The sequence below is a fragment of the Molothrus ater genome, chromosome 13 (genome assembly GCF_012460135.2).
Source record: "Molothrus ater isolate BHLD 08-10-18 breed brown headed cowbird chromosome 13, BPBGC_Mater_1.1, whole genome shotgun sequence".
Taxonomy (NCBI): Eukaryota; Metazoa; Chordata; class Aves; order Passeriformes; family Icteridae; genus Molothrus; species Molothrus ater.
In genome coordinates this window covers 4635308-4651862 of record NC_050490.2, presented here as the reverse complement: position 1 = coordinate 4651862, position 16555 = coordinate 4635308, and the positions used below count along the sequence as shown (strand labels likewise).

General features: G+C 39.9%; 1 protein-coding gene across 1 annotated transcript in view; it reads left to right on the top strand.

Moving 5' to 3' along the window:
- Positions 1-16555, top strand: part of UBE2Q2 (ubiquitin conjugating enzyme E2 Q2) — a 46844-nt gene that overhangs the window by 10979 nt on the left and 19310 nt on the right. Inside the window, exons 2-5 of the mRNA XM_036389456.2 lie at positions 4793-4897; positions 11374-11478; positions 13106-13162; positions 15202-15342. Coding sequence (XP_036245349.1) covers positions 4793-4897; positions 11374-11478; positions 13106-13162; positions 15202-15342 — 408 coding nt within the window. The remainder of the gene's footprint in view (positions 1-4792; positions 4898-11373; positions 11479-13105; positions 13163-15201; positions 15343-16555) is intronic.

Below are 16555 nucleotides of genomic sequence, written 5' to 3'. Positions count from 1 at the left end.
CTTGCAGCAAACTGCAAGTACAGGTTGTTCTAATGTGAAGACTCAGAGGAAGTTGTTTTGTTTTGATTTAGCAACATCAGAATTCTAAAAGTATTGTAGTAATTTAGAAATGTCTCATTTAAAAGTCTCCTACTGATGTCAAAATTGTGTCACTGTAGCTTTAGAAAGCAGGCTGAAGATTATGTAACATGGCAAGGAAACAGCCTTATTGTTAAGGATGAGAAAGCTTAGATAGGATATACTTAGATGACAGATCCTGCCCAGGAAAAGCTGTCTTAATGTGTGTGTTCCTGGAATCTTCTGTCACATTTTGCTGCTTTATTTATTTTTTTTCCCTTTGGTTAGCAAAATTATTAAATGTAAGTAGAGCTCTTACAGAGGGTGTAATGGAATGTCTGAACAGTGAGATCCCGTGTGTATTCTTCTAACACAGTGGTTTTTCTAAATGATTTTGATCAGTTTTGAAATTGCTCCCATGGCAGGAGTGCAGGGCTTTATTCCCTTTGTATTTTGTGTGTTTATTAGCGGGCTAAATTCTTTCACCGCGTTCTGTCACAGAAGCGTTTGCGTTCACAAAGCTCCCAGTCTGTCCCGGTGCTGATACAAAGAGTCTCTAGAAGTGATGATGCCATGAATTGTGATTGTATCTGTGCTGCTGTAAACATCCTGCCTTTGTCCTGCCGTGCAGGGAGGTGTGATGTCACTGCTGTCCTGTCACTGCTGTGCCCACGGCCCTGCCTGGGCAATGAGCCCCTGCCCTCGCTTGTGGAGAGCAGCAAAAAAGCAGCAGTTACATAAAACATCTCCAGTGCTGAATATGGGGAGAGCTGTGCAGCTGAGAGAGATTATGGAGACAAAATCACTGCATGGCAGCTCTCTAATGAAAGGCTCACAGTTATGGGGCTTTTTAGCCACTGACAATTAATAGTAAAATAACTGCTATTTCAGGGTTCCTCTCATGAAATGTCTTTGAGAAGCCTGTGTTCCTTACATGGCACAACAGCTCAAACCCACCTCTTACCTCTGTAGCATACAGATACAGAAAAAAAAGCTGCCTTAATTCTCTCAACAGAATTAGCTCATGTGAAGTTCAGTTGTTTGACCTTACAAGCCACAAGCTTAGCTGTAAGTTGCCTGCTGTGGCTATTACAAACTCATGAGCCTTTTTATATCTCAAGTTCAGAATGTTTGAAGTTCATGTGTGAATTCTGTATTTCAAAATATAGTGACTCATATCCGCATGGAAATCAGCTGTTCCAAAAATATGGATTGCTTACAGATCTAAAGAAACTTAATTCCATTTATATTTTTAAATTAAATGAATATATTTATTGGTAAGTGTGAAGAATTAAGCGTGGCAACAAAACAAGTTTAATTGAATTTGTATTTTAATATTAATCATCTGTTGTGAAAAAGTTGGAATGTGCAATTAAGTAATCATATGCCAGAAATCTAAAACTTGAAGTATTTTCTGATACAGCTGAGTAAATGTGCTTGCAGTGTTAAAGAGGAGCCTTTCTGAGAAGTGCACTCTTTCATTCATGTTTCAAAAGCTAGATCAGACTAAAAATTGGAATGGTTAATAATTTTTAGGACACAGTCATTCATGTGTGCTATACACACACTAATAATCCAGGCAGTATTGAGTCCTTGTAGGTTTTCTCACCTGCAGGAGGGGAGGGAGGGCAGGGCTTGTTTTCAGGGCACGAAAGGGAGGGAGTGTAAACCGTGAGTAAGAGCTGTCACTCAGAGCAGGAGGCAGCAGCACATTCGAGTAGCCACTGCAGTGTATTTCAACTCCTAGTGGGATTGTGTGATCATCAGATCTGCACTGTCAGTCATGTCCCTGGCTGATGACAGACTTGCTGCAAGTGTTTTGGAGGAGTATTGAGCTAGGCCCCCAGACTGGAACAGATACTGGTCGCAGTAAGGAGTGTCCTACTGTGGGGTTGTTCCTTAAATTCTTCAGGGGGAGAAATAAAATTGTCAGAAAAAAGGAATATAGACAGGGAAGAGTTGAGTTCCACTTCCTAAGCAGTCTTTGGATTCCAGATACAGTTTAGGAGAGAGGATTAGCAGGTGTTTGTCTTCTATAAATCTTAGCAATTAATAACATAATTTTTAAAATGAACTGGGCTAACATAATTTAAAAAATGCTTGGTTTAAAAAAAAAAGGCCAAAAATACCTCTTAGCAGAATGGTGCATGCATGCACAGCCCAAATGTGACTGTATCTGGAGAATATTTTTATTCTGTTGAGTCTGAGGATTTTAAAGAAATAGATGGCTTGGTGAATCTTGAAAGGGATGTTGCTTGCTCTTTGTATTTCTTGATGGGAATGTTGGTGTAATCTAAAGTCATGGTTGTAGTGTTTACCCCACTGCCTTTCTCTTAACTTTGTGAGCTGGACAGAGAAGTTTGGGTCTCAAGAGCAGCTGGGTGAAGCAAGTATTCAGGCAGTGGGGCCACAGTAGCAGAGATTCCCTTGTGCTGTTCCCCCTGCACATCCAGATCAGTGTGCAGTGGGAAGGGCTTGAGGTGAGAAGGCTGCACCAGTGCAGAAGACTTCACAAGTAGGCTGCATGTTATTAAAAACGAGTGAGATGTTATCAGTACAAAACCTGAAATATCTTTAATGAAGTTTAGCTCCTAAAAATAACAGCTTAGAAACCCAGTGGCAATGGGGAATTCAGCCTTGTTTCTCCCACAGACATAGTGGTTAATCTGTTCAGTGAAACTGAGGAGAAAATACATTTTTCTGAAGCCCTGTGTTATGTAAAGGAGGAGGAAGGTGATTAAACCACATCGGTAAGCCAGCCTTAGCTGTAAATCTTGGCAAGCTGGACTTTCCTGATAGGTCTTTGAGATGTCAGGCCTTAGTTAATCAAGAATAGATACTCAGAGGTCTCTGCTTTATGGGGGAACAGCACAAGGGAATCTCTGCTAACTGTGGCCCCACTGCCTGAATACTTGTTCCACCCAGCTGTTCTTGAGACCCAAATTTCTCTGTCCAGCTCACGAAGTTAAAAGAAAGGCAGTGGGGTAAACACTACTGCCATGCCTTTAGATTACACCAACATTCCCATCAAGAAATACAAAGAGCAAGTGAAGGATAGTATAGTGTGCTTTGAAGTGAAGATGAAAGATGTGTTTTTGCATAAAGATACTGGGAATATCAAGTATTCCTTTAAGGAATTTTTAGCTGTGAATTAGAAAAAAAAATATACGTAAACTTGAGGGGATTGAACTTGTTAAAAAATAAGTTTATGTAGAGGCTTCAGTTTACAGGTGGGATTTTAGACCTCTCTATCTAGAACTTCTCTGGAGTATGGTGTCAGTCTGTTTTGCCAAAGCTGGTGCCCTTTAGTCATGTGGCTTTGTTTATGGGGTTCAGCACTTCAGATAGAAGGTCAATTAGGAAATATGCTTTAATTAAAGCCAGTTCTGACATGCTTTCTTCATGTATTTTTCTCATTTTCAAACCTTGCCTGTTAACTGTTGAAGAATGAAGCATAATTTATTGTCTCTGGAATGAGAAGGATGCATTTTTTCCCTTTTCAACTGCAGTGAGGGAAATGAATGAAAATTCCCTCATTATTTTGTAAGACCCGGGGATATGAAGATAATATCTGGGTGATAAAACTGAGGTTCAGCAATTTGTCCTCACTACTGAAATTTAATTGAAAGAGTGAGAAGTGGAGAATGCCTTTAATAACTAAAGCAAAACAAGTAAAATCCACACACATCAATGATGTGAAGGGACACTTACTGTTGAGTTGGAAACTACATGGTATTTTCCATCCTCACAATCTTACCAAACCTGTGTGAGGAGAAAACTTCAGTTGGTTTTTAGAATGTCTGAGCAAGAGCCAAGGACTTTGTGTTTACCTTTCTGTAGCAGGGCTCTGCCAAGCACCTTTGGAAGGGCTGCATGCTCTGGCACCCATGAGCAGCTGTGGCTCCCATCTCTTCCATGGGTTCCATGTGCCCAAACCATGGCTTGTTGTGGAAAATGGAGCACACTGGTAATCCTGTGAGCCCATTTGGTGTCACCTGGCTGTGTCCTGGCACCTGCCTGCCAGCTGTGGGACTCTGGATGGAATGGAGTTACTCTGTGAGCTCTCCTGGATTCAGGGTATTGCATGAGAGATCTTCAACAGTGGAACGTCCTCAATGAGCCTTGGTGGTGCAAAGATAAAATGGCACATTTTATCTGTCATTAAACTGTGATCTACCAGTTAAACTGTCCTCCAGGGTAGGGCATTTAAGGTGCATTGCTTTTGGCTGAGGGTCGGTGCCTGAAGAGTTTCAATAATCCTGTTTGAGGAGGAAATCTAAAGACACCAACTTTTATCACTTTGACAACTTTTCTTTGCAGGAAGCTGTGTTTTTATGAAAAATCAGTATCAGTTTTATTCTTTGACATGTACTACTTGTGATTCCATTTTTTGCTAATTATCACCCATACCACATTCTTAAATTTCTCCCTCCTGCCCTACCTGCCCCCAAGGTTTTAAGCATTTCAGCACTGTTTCTTATGCATATCCATCATCTGAGAGACAAAAATAGGTTGAAATACTAGAAGAACCAGTTGGCTGGATTTCTTTCAATTTCTTTTGCATTAGCTAAAAATGTGGTGTTAAAAGCTTCTGTGTTACCTGACATAGAATAAGATTAAAGGCGATTTTAATGCTAGTGTTATGAAATTTTGGGGGTAAATGATTTTTAAAGCTTTGGGATTTTTTGCTTATTTGTTGGGTCTTGTGTTTTGTTTTTTGTTTTTTTTTAAACAGGAATCTTACCCCTCTTCATCACCAATATGGTTTGTAGAATCAGATGACCCAAACCTGACTTCAGTCTTAGAGCGTTTAGAAGATATTAAGAAGAGCAATACTCTGGTGAGTGAAGTATTTTGGTTATTTTGGACATTTATTTGGGATTGTGTGCTTACTTGGCTTTGTCACTTTAACAAGTTCAGTTTTAGGGTTATTTGGGGGATTTTATAAACACAACTTTCTCTTCCAAAAAGCTTAGGAGCCAAAAGTAATCCAAAAGATTTGAGGCAAGAAGAAAAAGATAACTTCTTTTAGTGAGTAAGCTTTTAAGTAATGTTTCAGTCCCAGTAATTAGTGTGATGTTTTCTGAAAATAATTTAACAGTGAAGTGGATGAAAATGTTAAAACTGCTGAATAAGAGAGCTGTTGTAGAGTTTTCTTTGCACAGAAATCAATTGCAGAGGCAAAACTTTGTACTCTTGAGAATGTAATCTCCAAACCATTACTCTAATACCAAGGATTCTTAGTTTCTTTAACCTTTCCTTCTTTCAAAGGAAACTTGACCTGAGAGCTTCTAATTCATCAGAATGTTTCTTAGGTACTGATACATTTAAGCAGTGTTGTGACTTTGGACAATTGCTAAAGGAAATCTTTGTATACAGATTCTGATGGCTGTTTTGTAGTTCAGAAAGCTCTCAAGCATTGTATCTTACTTAAATACCCTTTCATGTAGTGATGGGAGCTCAGAGGAGAGGCACATTAATATAAAATTAATTTCCTAGTCTCTCTAGGAAACTGCCCTTGAATAGAGCTTGGAAATAAATTTCAGTACAAATGCAGTTTGTGCCTCAAAAAGGGGTATTGCAGCATACTGATAAACTCAGGTGATCTTTATTAATAGATGATATTAACATTTTGTGTTTATTTTGGTGGACATGAATGCAATACGTACTAAACAAATCAGAATACTGCTTATTGCATGGATTATGTGCTTAGTATTTGTCTGGTTTGGGAAAAATTTGGAATGTTCTTTCTGCAGAAAACCCACTACTTATGTATGTTGGGATCACGTTCATCTAGGATACCCAGCCTTACGTAAAAATGTACAAGTTTCTTTTTCTGAAGATAGGTTGCATTTGACTTCTAGCAAAAATAATTAGGAAACCAATAAAAGTGAGTCTTTGTGGGCCTTGCCATAATTAAAAACAATTGTAAAGGGACGTTAGGGCTTTCATGCATTTTGTTGGATCTGATTGCACAACATGTACATCTCTGTATTTTCTACTTCAATTTGACTGAACTACATTCAGGAGAATATTATAAATCTTAGTCTTTAAGCTCTGCCTGGAAAGGGGCAGTAGCAGAAAATCTGGCTAAATGAGCTTTTTGCTTAAAGACACTTTTCAGAAGATTGTGCAGCTTGAAGCTGGTGTGGCTGATATTCAGGTTCTGAACGAGGTATTTCCTGTGTGCAACGGCCTGCAAGAGGCTGGAAAGCTTTGTTGTAAACATGCAAGGGACTGTGCTGAATTGCATATGCACACGGACTGCTTATGTAGCTGGTAAGAAAACAGCTTCTGCTATCAAGATTGTACTTGCCCATGTAAAAAAGCTGCTGGGTTGATGTAATAGACACCTGTGATGGCCCATTGGTTTCTCAGGAATCCACCCTGCTTAGTGCTGTGCCAAGGTGAAGGCAGATGGGAGTGGCTGAGGAGACAAATACTTGCACTACAAAATCTGATTTCTTTTTTTGCTCCAAAGACATGGCTTGTGACTTTTTAATTTGTTTTTTTTTTTTCCCCCTTCAACTCTTCCCCATAGAACTCCCTCCCTTTCAATGGCATGGAGCACTCACACAGAGACTTTTTGCAGCAAAGAAGGGATAGAGGAGTACAAATCCAAAGGCTTCTAATTTATCACAGTCTCATAAAAATTCACTTAGTTTAATTTAGAATAATCTAGAATGTTTCAAACTACCTTTCATTTAATTTACTGCAGGTAAAGGATCATTAGTGCCATGTTGCTCTAAACTCAGAGTTACTGGAGCAGTCAAATTTTGAATGGAAGAAGGCATAGGACTCTTGCAGGAGCTCAGCTGTGCTAAAAGCAGTGCTAGCACATGTACCCTGCTTTAGCCTTTGGTATTCTACTGCCCTTTCTACCTGCTTTGTAATATGGGACAGGTGTCAGCTCTTGGGAAACTGAAGAATATGCTCTTCAGGCATAAATGTTTGACATGTGGAAGCCTTGTCATTTGACATGGTAACACAAAAACTGATTTATGATGTTGAAATCCTACATGTGTTTCCTGGAAAATCTTCTGTGGGTCTGAAACTGTGCTAATTACCTTGCACCAGCATGTTGCTTTTACTATGAAAATTCATCCAACACTAAAAATGTTGAAAGATGATTAAGAATGTGATCAGCAGGGATATCCTCAGGTTTGGACAGCTTAGCTGCTTGGTTGTCAGTGTCGGGCAAGTTTCAGTCAGCAGATGAAGAGGCTACAGAGTTCTTTCAGCCCCTGGTGTCTCCTGAATTTCCTTCTGAAAATCAGCCATGCTTTAGATTTCCTATGTGTGGAACTGCCATCTGCCTTCTAGTGGCTGTGCTATGCAAAAGAGAAATCTTACTGTGATTTCCCTTGTTCTGTTTAATATGATGGAAGTTACATGATGTGAGTCTGAAGCCTCAAACCTTATTTCATGAGATGTTAACTATAACTCTACACTATTTAGAGGTTTGCTTTTTAAAGAGAACAGGGAAATGGGCTGAAATTCAGAGAGGCAGCTTTAATTCTCACACTCTAGACCTTAAATTTGCATGAAAGATGTCAAAAGTAAGTACACAATTCCTGGCATAAGTATGTTTACAGCTTGGGTAAGCTGCTGTCTTGAAATACACTGCTTCTGTGCTAATATTTTAGATTCAGTCCCACATGGAGGCATTTCAGGGAAGAATGTCTCCTGCAAACTCCCAGTGTGGCAGCAGCTATTTCTGCAGTGGGAGTGGAGGAGACAAAATGCAGGAATCAGCTTTGCTTTGGTCTGAAGCTGCCCAAGGCTGCAGAGTGTGGGGGAGGCCAGGCCAGGTACTGTCACTGGCACCTGATAACCCAGTAGTGGCCATACTCCAAGTGACAATTACTGCTTCCCTCTGTTCCCATTTGTATCCTTCTTCAGCACTTTCTCAGTGGTAGGCTAAGATTTATTGATGCATTTATTTTTATATAGATATTGTGGGTGTAGGTAGAGACACACAGAATAATGAAGGCTTTTTATGCTTAAACTGTACTTCTTAAATTCATTTTTCTTCGTAATCAGGAAACAGGATGTTTCATAGTGAGCCCAGCAGGATATTAATACCATCAAAGGTATCCTAAAATTGTTAATGCTTTCATACTACATTAGGAAGAAATCTTCATACATAAAAAAGCTTCCTAGTGTGGGCTAGGAATTTTTCAGAAAAAATTGTTTTAAACTGTTTTCAAATGTGCAGGACATTAAGATAGGAAACACAGTTCCAAGAGGTGTTTGTGTTCTGAACCAGCATTATTGTGTCTAAAAGAACCACCAACTTCTCAGAACTCCTGAAGCATTAAAAATTATAGAGGCTGTGTATTCTAATGGTGTATTTTTTGTTATTTTGATACTAATTATAATAATTTTAACAAATTTAGAAGTGTGTTGTGTTTGGTCACTTGAGGGTTTCCCTTCTGCAGGCTATTCACATCACTCCTTTACCCTGTGGGTTAGGAGCTCTGGTTGCTGTTTACTCTGTGCTCTAGGCTGTTTGTATTCCAGGGCACCTCCTGGTGTGCTGATAGCTCACTTTTCTGTAGTAGCCTCCAAGTGTGTGTGTTAAGCATTCATTTTACAGTAGTCAAGCCTGTGAAGTTACGCTGGAAATACATTTAAATTATTAATACATGACAGAAATCTGCTCTCCCTTTTGATAGTCTGTTCATGTACATACCAACACATACCAAATCTTGCTTAGAGCACAGGGCTGGATCAGATGTCTTCCAGACGTGACTTTCAGCTCAAATTACCCTGTGATTTTTCATACAGATGAGCAGAGGATAAGGGATAACAGTGATGGTGACCCATGGCAGAAAGGTCAATGGTATTAAATTAATTCCTGTGGAGGAAAAATGTAGCAATAAGGAAAAAGGGTGGAAAGGTTGTACAGACAGGATCAGCTTCTTGCTCTGCCACCGCCTTTGCAAATTGTAGACACTGATTGCAAATAAAGCAGCTGATCTATAAAAATGAACTGCAGTATGAGTTGCATTAAGGTAACCCTGCAGTGTAGAATCCTGCCAGGGAAGGGGATCCCTGCTCTCAGCAGGTCTCTGCCTTCCCCTTCATGATGAAATGGTGCTTGTGTGCTGAAGCACACCAGAACTGATCTACCACAAGGCTGATAAGTGCCACAGAGCAGAGTGATCTGTGGTGCAGTGGAAATGAGGTGGTGAAGAGCTGTTGGAGGCCCTTGTCAGGCACAGCTGTAACTCAGCCCAGGCTGTGCCAGCACCTTGTTGTTTTGAGGGTGCTCCTGTTCCTTGCTTGTGGTGCTGTGCTCAGAAGCAAGGGAAGCTCACAGTGTGGTAGGTCCTGGCTGCAAAAATCCCTTCTGAATTCCAGTTCAGCTGACAGGACTATTTGTGGGGAGGAGGGGGACTGAAGGAAGCAGGGCAGCAGTTCTTAACTCTCCAGTCCTTACTGTTTCTCTGTCAAGGCACATCTAATACCCTATTCATCTGCTTTTCCAGGGCAGTGCTAATTGACCAGCCCAGTGGTGGCAGTCTTCCCTCACTGCTTAGATTTATTTTTGTATGATTCACAGAAGATTTAAACAAATTATTGGCTCTGTGAGAAAAGTTACAGCTCCTGGAATTGTATGGTTTATGCTCCAGCTCTCCATGAGGCAATGTTTGTGCAGAGACAAAGTTTCTCAACAAAATGTATAGCAGTGCAATTCTAAGTATCTTGCACTTACTGAAAATAATAGTTCTAAGACCTGTGGTTCTATCTGGCAACCAACTTTTTGATTGATTAACCTGATTCCTGTCTGCTAAACAATTTCATTATGTTCTGGATACCTGAGAAGCTTCAAACGAGTGTAGAGTCTTGGTGCTGATGAGAAATGTGATTGTTACAGAAGGGTTTTTGCCAAAACCTATCGTGTCTCATGGATATACCCCTAAGAAATGTGGTGCTGGTGCCTCAGTCCTTTAGGTGATACCTGCTTTATTTCTGAGTTAGGTTGATTATCTGCTTTATTTTGGGGTTGGGTTGACTATCATGAATGATGCAGAAGCATTGGTGTGATAGTGTTCTAATGCAGGCTGGTACCTCAGTTCATGGCCTCAGATGGATAAATAACATTCCTATGGAGCACAATGTTGAATTCTGCTGCAGAAGGGAAAAGCACTGAAGCTTTCAGATAGCATAAGGGCAACATTTTCTGTCACTGCTAGTGATTAGGGCTTGGAAATGAGCTCTTAACCTTGGACAGACTGAATTTTTCACTTCCAGTGAGGTAAGGTGAGAGCATTTAAACTGGCCAATGGCAAGGCTTTAGACAAGTATTTTGGAGTGTGTGTGCAGAAATGCCTGTCTTGCATGCTGCCCTCGACAAGTGGCAGGACAAATTCTCCTTGGTTTTGGGAAGAAAAGTCCATAAATGGATGTATGATTTCTGCAAGCTTCATCTAGGTTAGTATTTTGCAAATGATGATATGTTGACCCTTTTACAAATAGATTTTGCAGTCCTTTTTTTGTTTTCCTGACATAGCTGTGCAAAGACCTTGGAAAGGCAGGAAATGCAGTAGTATAATCTTTATATCTTGGCCTTAGCTAGGAATCTGAGGCTGCCTACAGAAAGTGAAGAGCTGTAGAAATCATCTTCATTAGTGTGATGATCAAAGAGCAAACTTAATGTTTTTTTCTGCCTTACATTAGTGAGTGTGAGGTGGTGCATAGTTTGCAGTTAACAGAGCACAAGCAGTGGAACAGGCTGGAAACACAAATCAGAGATAGTAACAGATTGTGCCTCACCCTGACACAAGATACAGCAAGCAGAGTGCCTGGGCTCCAGCTCAGAGCCCTCCTGGCTCCTGGGACTTGGACAGGGTTGGTCTTGCTTCTGCTGCCTCACTGGTGTGCCCTCTGAAGGAATTCAGGGCATGGAAAACCAGACTGTTCCTCCTTGGTTATTTAAGCTGGGAAATGGGAATAGGCTATTTTATCTCATGGAATGTGACCATTTGCTTATTCCATAGTGATGTGTGGCTCAGACACCTATGCTTGGAATAGATGATGCTGTCAGACCAAAAATGGTTTTTCAGCTCATGGCTTTCTTCTTATACATAGGAAGATGAATGGGAGTCATTGCTAACTTGCCATGTCCTTGAGTTTCTGTTGTGGGGACTTTACTACAAAGATTGCAGAAGATATTTTATTCCAGCCTTAGCAGAGTTAAATGCTGTACACTGACTTCAAGTTCAATATCAATGTGTGAAGAAAATTCGAAATATATTTCTCTGTGCTTTGGTTTAAATGAACTTAACCATGTGTTTTTGTTGTTTTTAGCTTCTTCAGCAGCTGAAGCGATTAATATGTGACCTCTGCAGATTATATAATCTTCCTCAGCATCCAGATGTTGAAATGTTAGATCAGCCATTGCCAGCTGGACAGGTAAATCAAAAAAGCTGTGGACACCTTCTTATGCCAATAAAGGAATTGTTTTTTTAACTCCAAGAAATAAGATAATGGGAAAGATTGAACCTTGTGTAAACCAGAACTGAGATACGAAGCACTTTTGCATTACGGTGTCTTCAATCTGAATTTTATTTACAAAATCCATTTAATAATCGTGTGATAATATTACCCAGTTCCCTTTGAAGTTTCTGTATCACTGCAAGGTGTGTGTGTGATACCAGTGCTGTCAAGTTTAATTCCCTCCTTAACACTATTCAAGCCAATCTCTGTGCACTTGGAGTGCTTCCCAAAGTTACTTTTTCTGAAATATTTGGCTCTTTGTGGAAGAGTATGTGTTTCACAGTGTGCAATTGGATGAACTACTGTTGATGTTTTCCTTCTTCAGTCCCTTGCAGAGACATGGGATATCAAGGCCATATGTTACTTTGGGTAGGGAGGTACCTTGCTTATTTCTTGTGCACTTGAAAACTTAAGGATTGTGAAGGCCTGAGGTGGTCTTCTTAACCAAAATGTTTTGTATTGTGTTGAAAACAGAACTGGTAACTGACAGTAGCTGTTCTTTTCTGTTTTTTAATAAGATTATGGGATCTTCTTTTGTTTATACACATTAAGATGACATGATTGCTAAAATACTCCTTTAGATTAACAGATGCTTTCCTGTGGTGACAGTGCTATAGTAATGACAAATAACTTGCTTAATATTTGGTCACATTGTAATCCTATAGGTAGGTCCTTTTTCTGAGCCACCCACTCAGCAGTGCAGCTGTAAGGCAATGGGCTGTGCTATTAGGGTGTAGCTTTGTGAGGGGTCTCACATGTGCTGTGAAATTCAAAAACAAACTCATGGAAGGTTTCTTAGCCAGAAATGTCAGACAATTTCAAGTGAAATAAGAGGGGTCTTAGTAACTCTGACCAAAGACATATCTGCTCCCATATACTGTCTAGAGCAGTGTCATTACTTTGGCAAAGGAAGAGTGAGCAGAGGACAAGCATATCAGAATACTCCTGAGTATTTCTGCAGCTCAGAGTTCCTGAGCTTGGAGTGGTATCCTGAAAGAGAGTCATAAAAATTAACTCAGGTGCATTGTTTTGCTATTTCCTCAAACAGGCTAATAGCAATGGCTACATGATGATACTAGTGCCTGCATGGCAGTTCCAGGTAGTGAGAAAAAGAATCCATTAGGTTCTGGAGGTCTAAAGTTGATTGAGTTTTTTCTTTCTAGGGGTGTAGCTTGTAGATAGATTCTAGTCAGAGCCATGATCTGATTTCATGCTTAAGGGATGGTGGGTTGTAACCCACTTGATGTGTTTGTTGCATTTGACAGTGTTCAGAATAGGATGTTCCTTATCTGAATTTAAAGCTTCTACTTACAACTTAATTGGAATTAATTGAGACATTCGATTTATTTTTGCTTCATGAAAAGGTCTCTTCAGTGTCATATACCAGGAAATCATCTTTATGCATCTTACCCTTATCTGCAAAGGACGGAAGTTTGACATGTAACTTTTGCATTTACTGCTTCTCTTTGAGAGTAGACTTGCTGATTTTGAAAGCAAGGAAAGTATGCAAAATTTATGCAGACCTTTCATTGTTGTATTGCAGAATGGAACAACAGAAGAAGTTACATCAGAGGAGGAGGAGGAAGATGATATGGGTGAAGTATGTCTATATATGAGATTGTTTTCCTAATCTAGTAGAATTTTGTCATTTTGCCTTGCAATGTCTGGCTAATAATTAAACCAAACTGTAACATGTAACCTTCCTGGAGTTCAACAGAAAAGATAATTAAAATTTGGATGTTTACCTGAATGTCAGCTTTCCCTTCAACCAGAAACCTAGTGAAATTTTCTTCTTAAACCTAGATCTCAGCTGTGAGGTACTTGGATACAGAGAATTGGACATCTGTTTGTGCTTTAGTCAGACAATACATAACATTGTGTGCCAAATCAGTAAGTTTTTGCATTGTTAACTCCTATTTCAAGCAGCATGTGAACTGGCTCTGATATAGTTGGAAGTGCCTCCCAGACTGAAGCAGACTTGCTAAGAGTAAATCAGTTTGCTGACTCATTAAATGGGTGAGCTAGTTTTTGACTGTAATAAATTGAAGGGACTGGAAGGACATCGAAGCAGACACACTAAACTTTTATGTCCATCTCTGGCAACATGGTGCTCTCTTTAATGAGCTTTTTAGTTGTAAGAATCACCCTTTTTGCTTGCATCTGCTGCATTGTAGAATAGCTCTGAGATTCTTGCTTTCTACACTACTATAGACTGCCTTATTATAGTAGAACTGTTCTGACTTCTTCAGATTTAGATATTTAAGGTTTAGTAAGAATGAACAACTCTCTCTGAATAAATGATCTTCCTATAGAAAATATCAATGCTACTGAGTTCTTAAATTAATTTGTAGCAGCCTTTCTTATGCCATATTTAGCCTGATCCAGACTACGTTTGCTGGAGCTTGTGTTTTTCCTTAAAGGTGCTGTGTCCCATGTCCTGCTGGCACAAGGCTCTGGTTGCTTGCAGACTGCTAGAGTAGCCTTTTGCATTCTGTTTGGGTTACTTTGTAAAAAAGAGAAATGGTCTGCCATTATTTATCAGCTGTCAGGGGGCACTGTGTGTGGCAGTGATATCTGTAACCTGTAATCTAGTCCAAGTTCTAGATGGAGAAGCAGTTTTCAATTCCTCAGCTCTGTCATTGGAGAAACATGAGCATTTTGAAGAATACTCAGTCTGAAGTCTGTTACAGCTGAAGGAAACAGAGTTATCAGATGCACCCAGGTGCATTTCTTGTAACATAGGACATCTTTGAATGTGGGTTTTTCTGCCATGCAAACTGATTGTGCATGCAGAGCAGCCCCAGGTGTGCCAGAGCTCTGCATACTGGAGTGTATCTGGTAGTTGTGTAACCAGAATCTGCTGGTGTGGCTGCTGCAGTGCTTCCTTCTCGTGTCAAGGTATTTACATGCTTCCCCTCCTCTCCACAGGCAGCATTTGAGTCACCTTCAGGCAATTGTCTGAAGCTCAGAATGCTTCTCTGCCACAAAGATAAGCCCATCTCAGGATACAGAGTGGAGGGGTTTTAGTGCCTTGTCTAGAACGTAGAACTGAAGTGTTGGCTTGGGTGATCAGAATGCTTGACCACAGAATTTTGTCTTATGTCCTGATTCCAAAATTACTGTATCTAATCTCTAGCTGAAATGTTAGCCTTGAATAAAGTACACATAGTTTTCTAATATTTAACTTTCTTGAAGGGTTGTTGTAGCCCTGCCAGACAGGTTAATCACAGCTTGTGAGAAGTGCAATATAGCTAGGATTCTAATTGCAAAAGGGCCTTTTAGAAACATCTTGGAGCCACCCTACCTTGGGGTACTTTTGGATTCTCTAGTCCAGTTTGCTGCCCACTTCAGTGAGCTAATTCTCTACAGTCTTATCTTCTTGCAGAGGCAGTATTTGTTTCTGTGACCAGAAATGTGTTGTGAATTTGGGTTTCATTTCTATTATGAAGGTTCCCTTTATTTCCAGTGGTTATGTTGGCTGAGGGTGAAGTTAGAACAAAATAGAAATGGCATCCAACAATCACAAATCTGTAGTGCTGTGCAGTATGTGACTTTATCCCACATGCCTTTGGAGAGGGTTTCATTGAATGAAGAGCACAGGACAGTTATTTACAGTTAACTTCTCTCTCTCTTTCATAGGACATTGAAGATCTGGATCACTATGATATGAAGGAGGAGGAACCAGTTGATGGGAAGAAATCTGAGGATGAAGGCATTGAAAAAGAGAACCTTGCAATCTTAGAAAAAATCAGAAAAAATCAAAGGCAAGATCACTTAAATGTGAGTTAATGATTCCATGCTTCTTCTTTGCAATACTTCTGACTTTGAAACAGAGATGGTTTTCTGCAAAGAAAGCCCACTCCTATACACCTAGACATAAATTAACCTGTAGCTGACTGTTTACCTGCTCATCTCCAGAGGTACCCATGGGTTATCCCTCTATTTCTTGCTTGGTGCCTTTGTTACAAGCATTAGTTCTCCTTGCAGAATCAGCAGAATGCCTCCAGGCTTTGAGCTTGACTTTTGTTGCTGAACCCTTATTTAAGTAAAAAACTAAAGCCATAATTAAAATTGCCTGTGTTAAAAGTCACGGGTGACTTAAAATACTTGGCAAACCTGTGCTTTAAATCAATTTTATGCATGAGTTTATTTTTCAGTAATAGCTGTGCCACCTGGAAGTTACTGAAGGATGGTGGATTGTTGTGCAGTTTTTTTATTGCCATGCATAAAGTCAAGGGCCTTCAGCAGCTCTGCAGCTTTGTTGTCAGTTTTCTGAGTGATCTTACCAGCAGGCAGTTGTAGAAAAGGTGCTTGTTCTCCAGAGGCTTAGAAACGTTCTGTCCCAAGTGCCAGGCTCCAGAGAGGCTTCTACTTCTCAGAGGTGCATGTAGGAGGGTGTGATGATGTCATACAACCTTAATTTTATTTACCCTGACTCCCAAAGAAATCAAAGCTTTTGTTTCATAGAGGCTTATAAAGTATAAAACATGAAATTTAATACCTCTGTTTGTGATCTGCTTCATCCACAGGATTTTAAAATTTTCACACCTAAACCTGATTGGCATTTCAGGGTTTAAAAGCAGGTAAACATCAGGTCCCAAACTGCTTTGGCTGTATAGTCAAGTCCTGTTTTGAGACTTGAGTAACCATAAGCACAACAGTCACTTACTGGTTTTGTTTAAACTTGAATGTTCACAGTTTGAGACGATGCCTAGTGAGGTTTTGTGTGTTTCTGTGTGTATAACTCAAACTCCTAATACTAAGGAGTCTTTAGTTGTTAAAGAAAATATAACCTCTTGCATCCTGAAAGGCATGGCCTGCTTTACAATCATCTAAAATGTGGTAGAACAGAAAAAAGGTTTTTGTGGTGTCAGCATTCTTCCTTGGTGCAGAAAGCCTCTTAAAACTGGCAGATTTTCTTTTGCTATCTATTCTTTTCCTATTTGGCCAATACTGCCTTTCCTTTTGCTTTTTTCCTCCACATTTAGTGGAG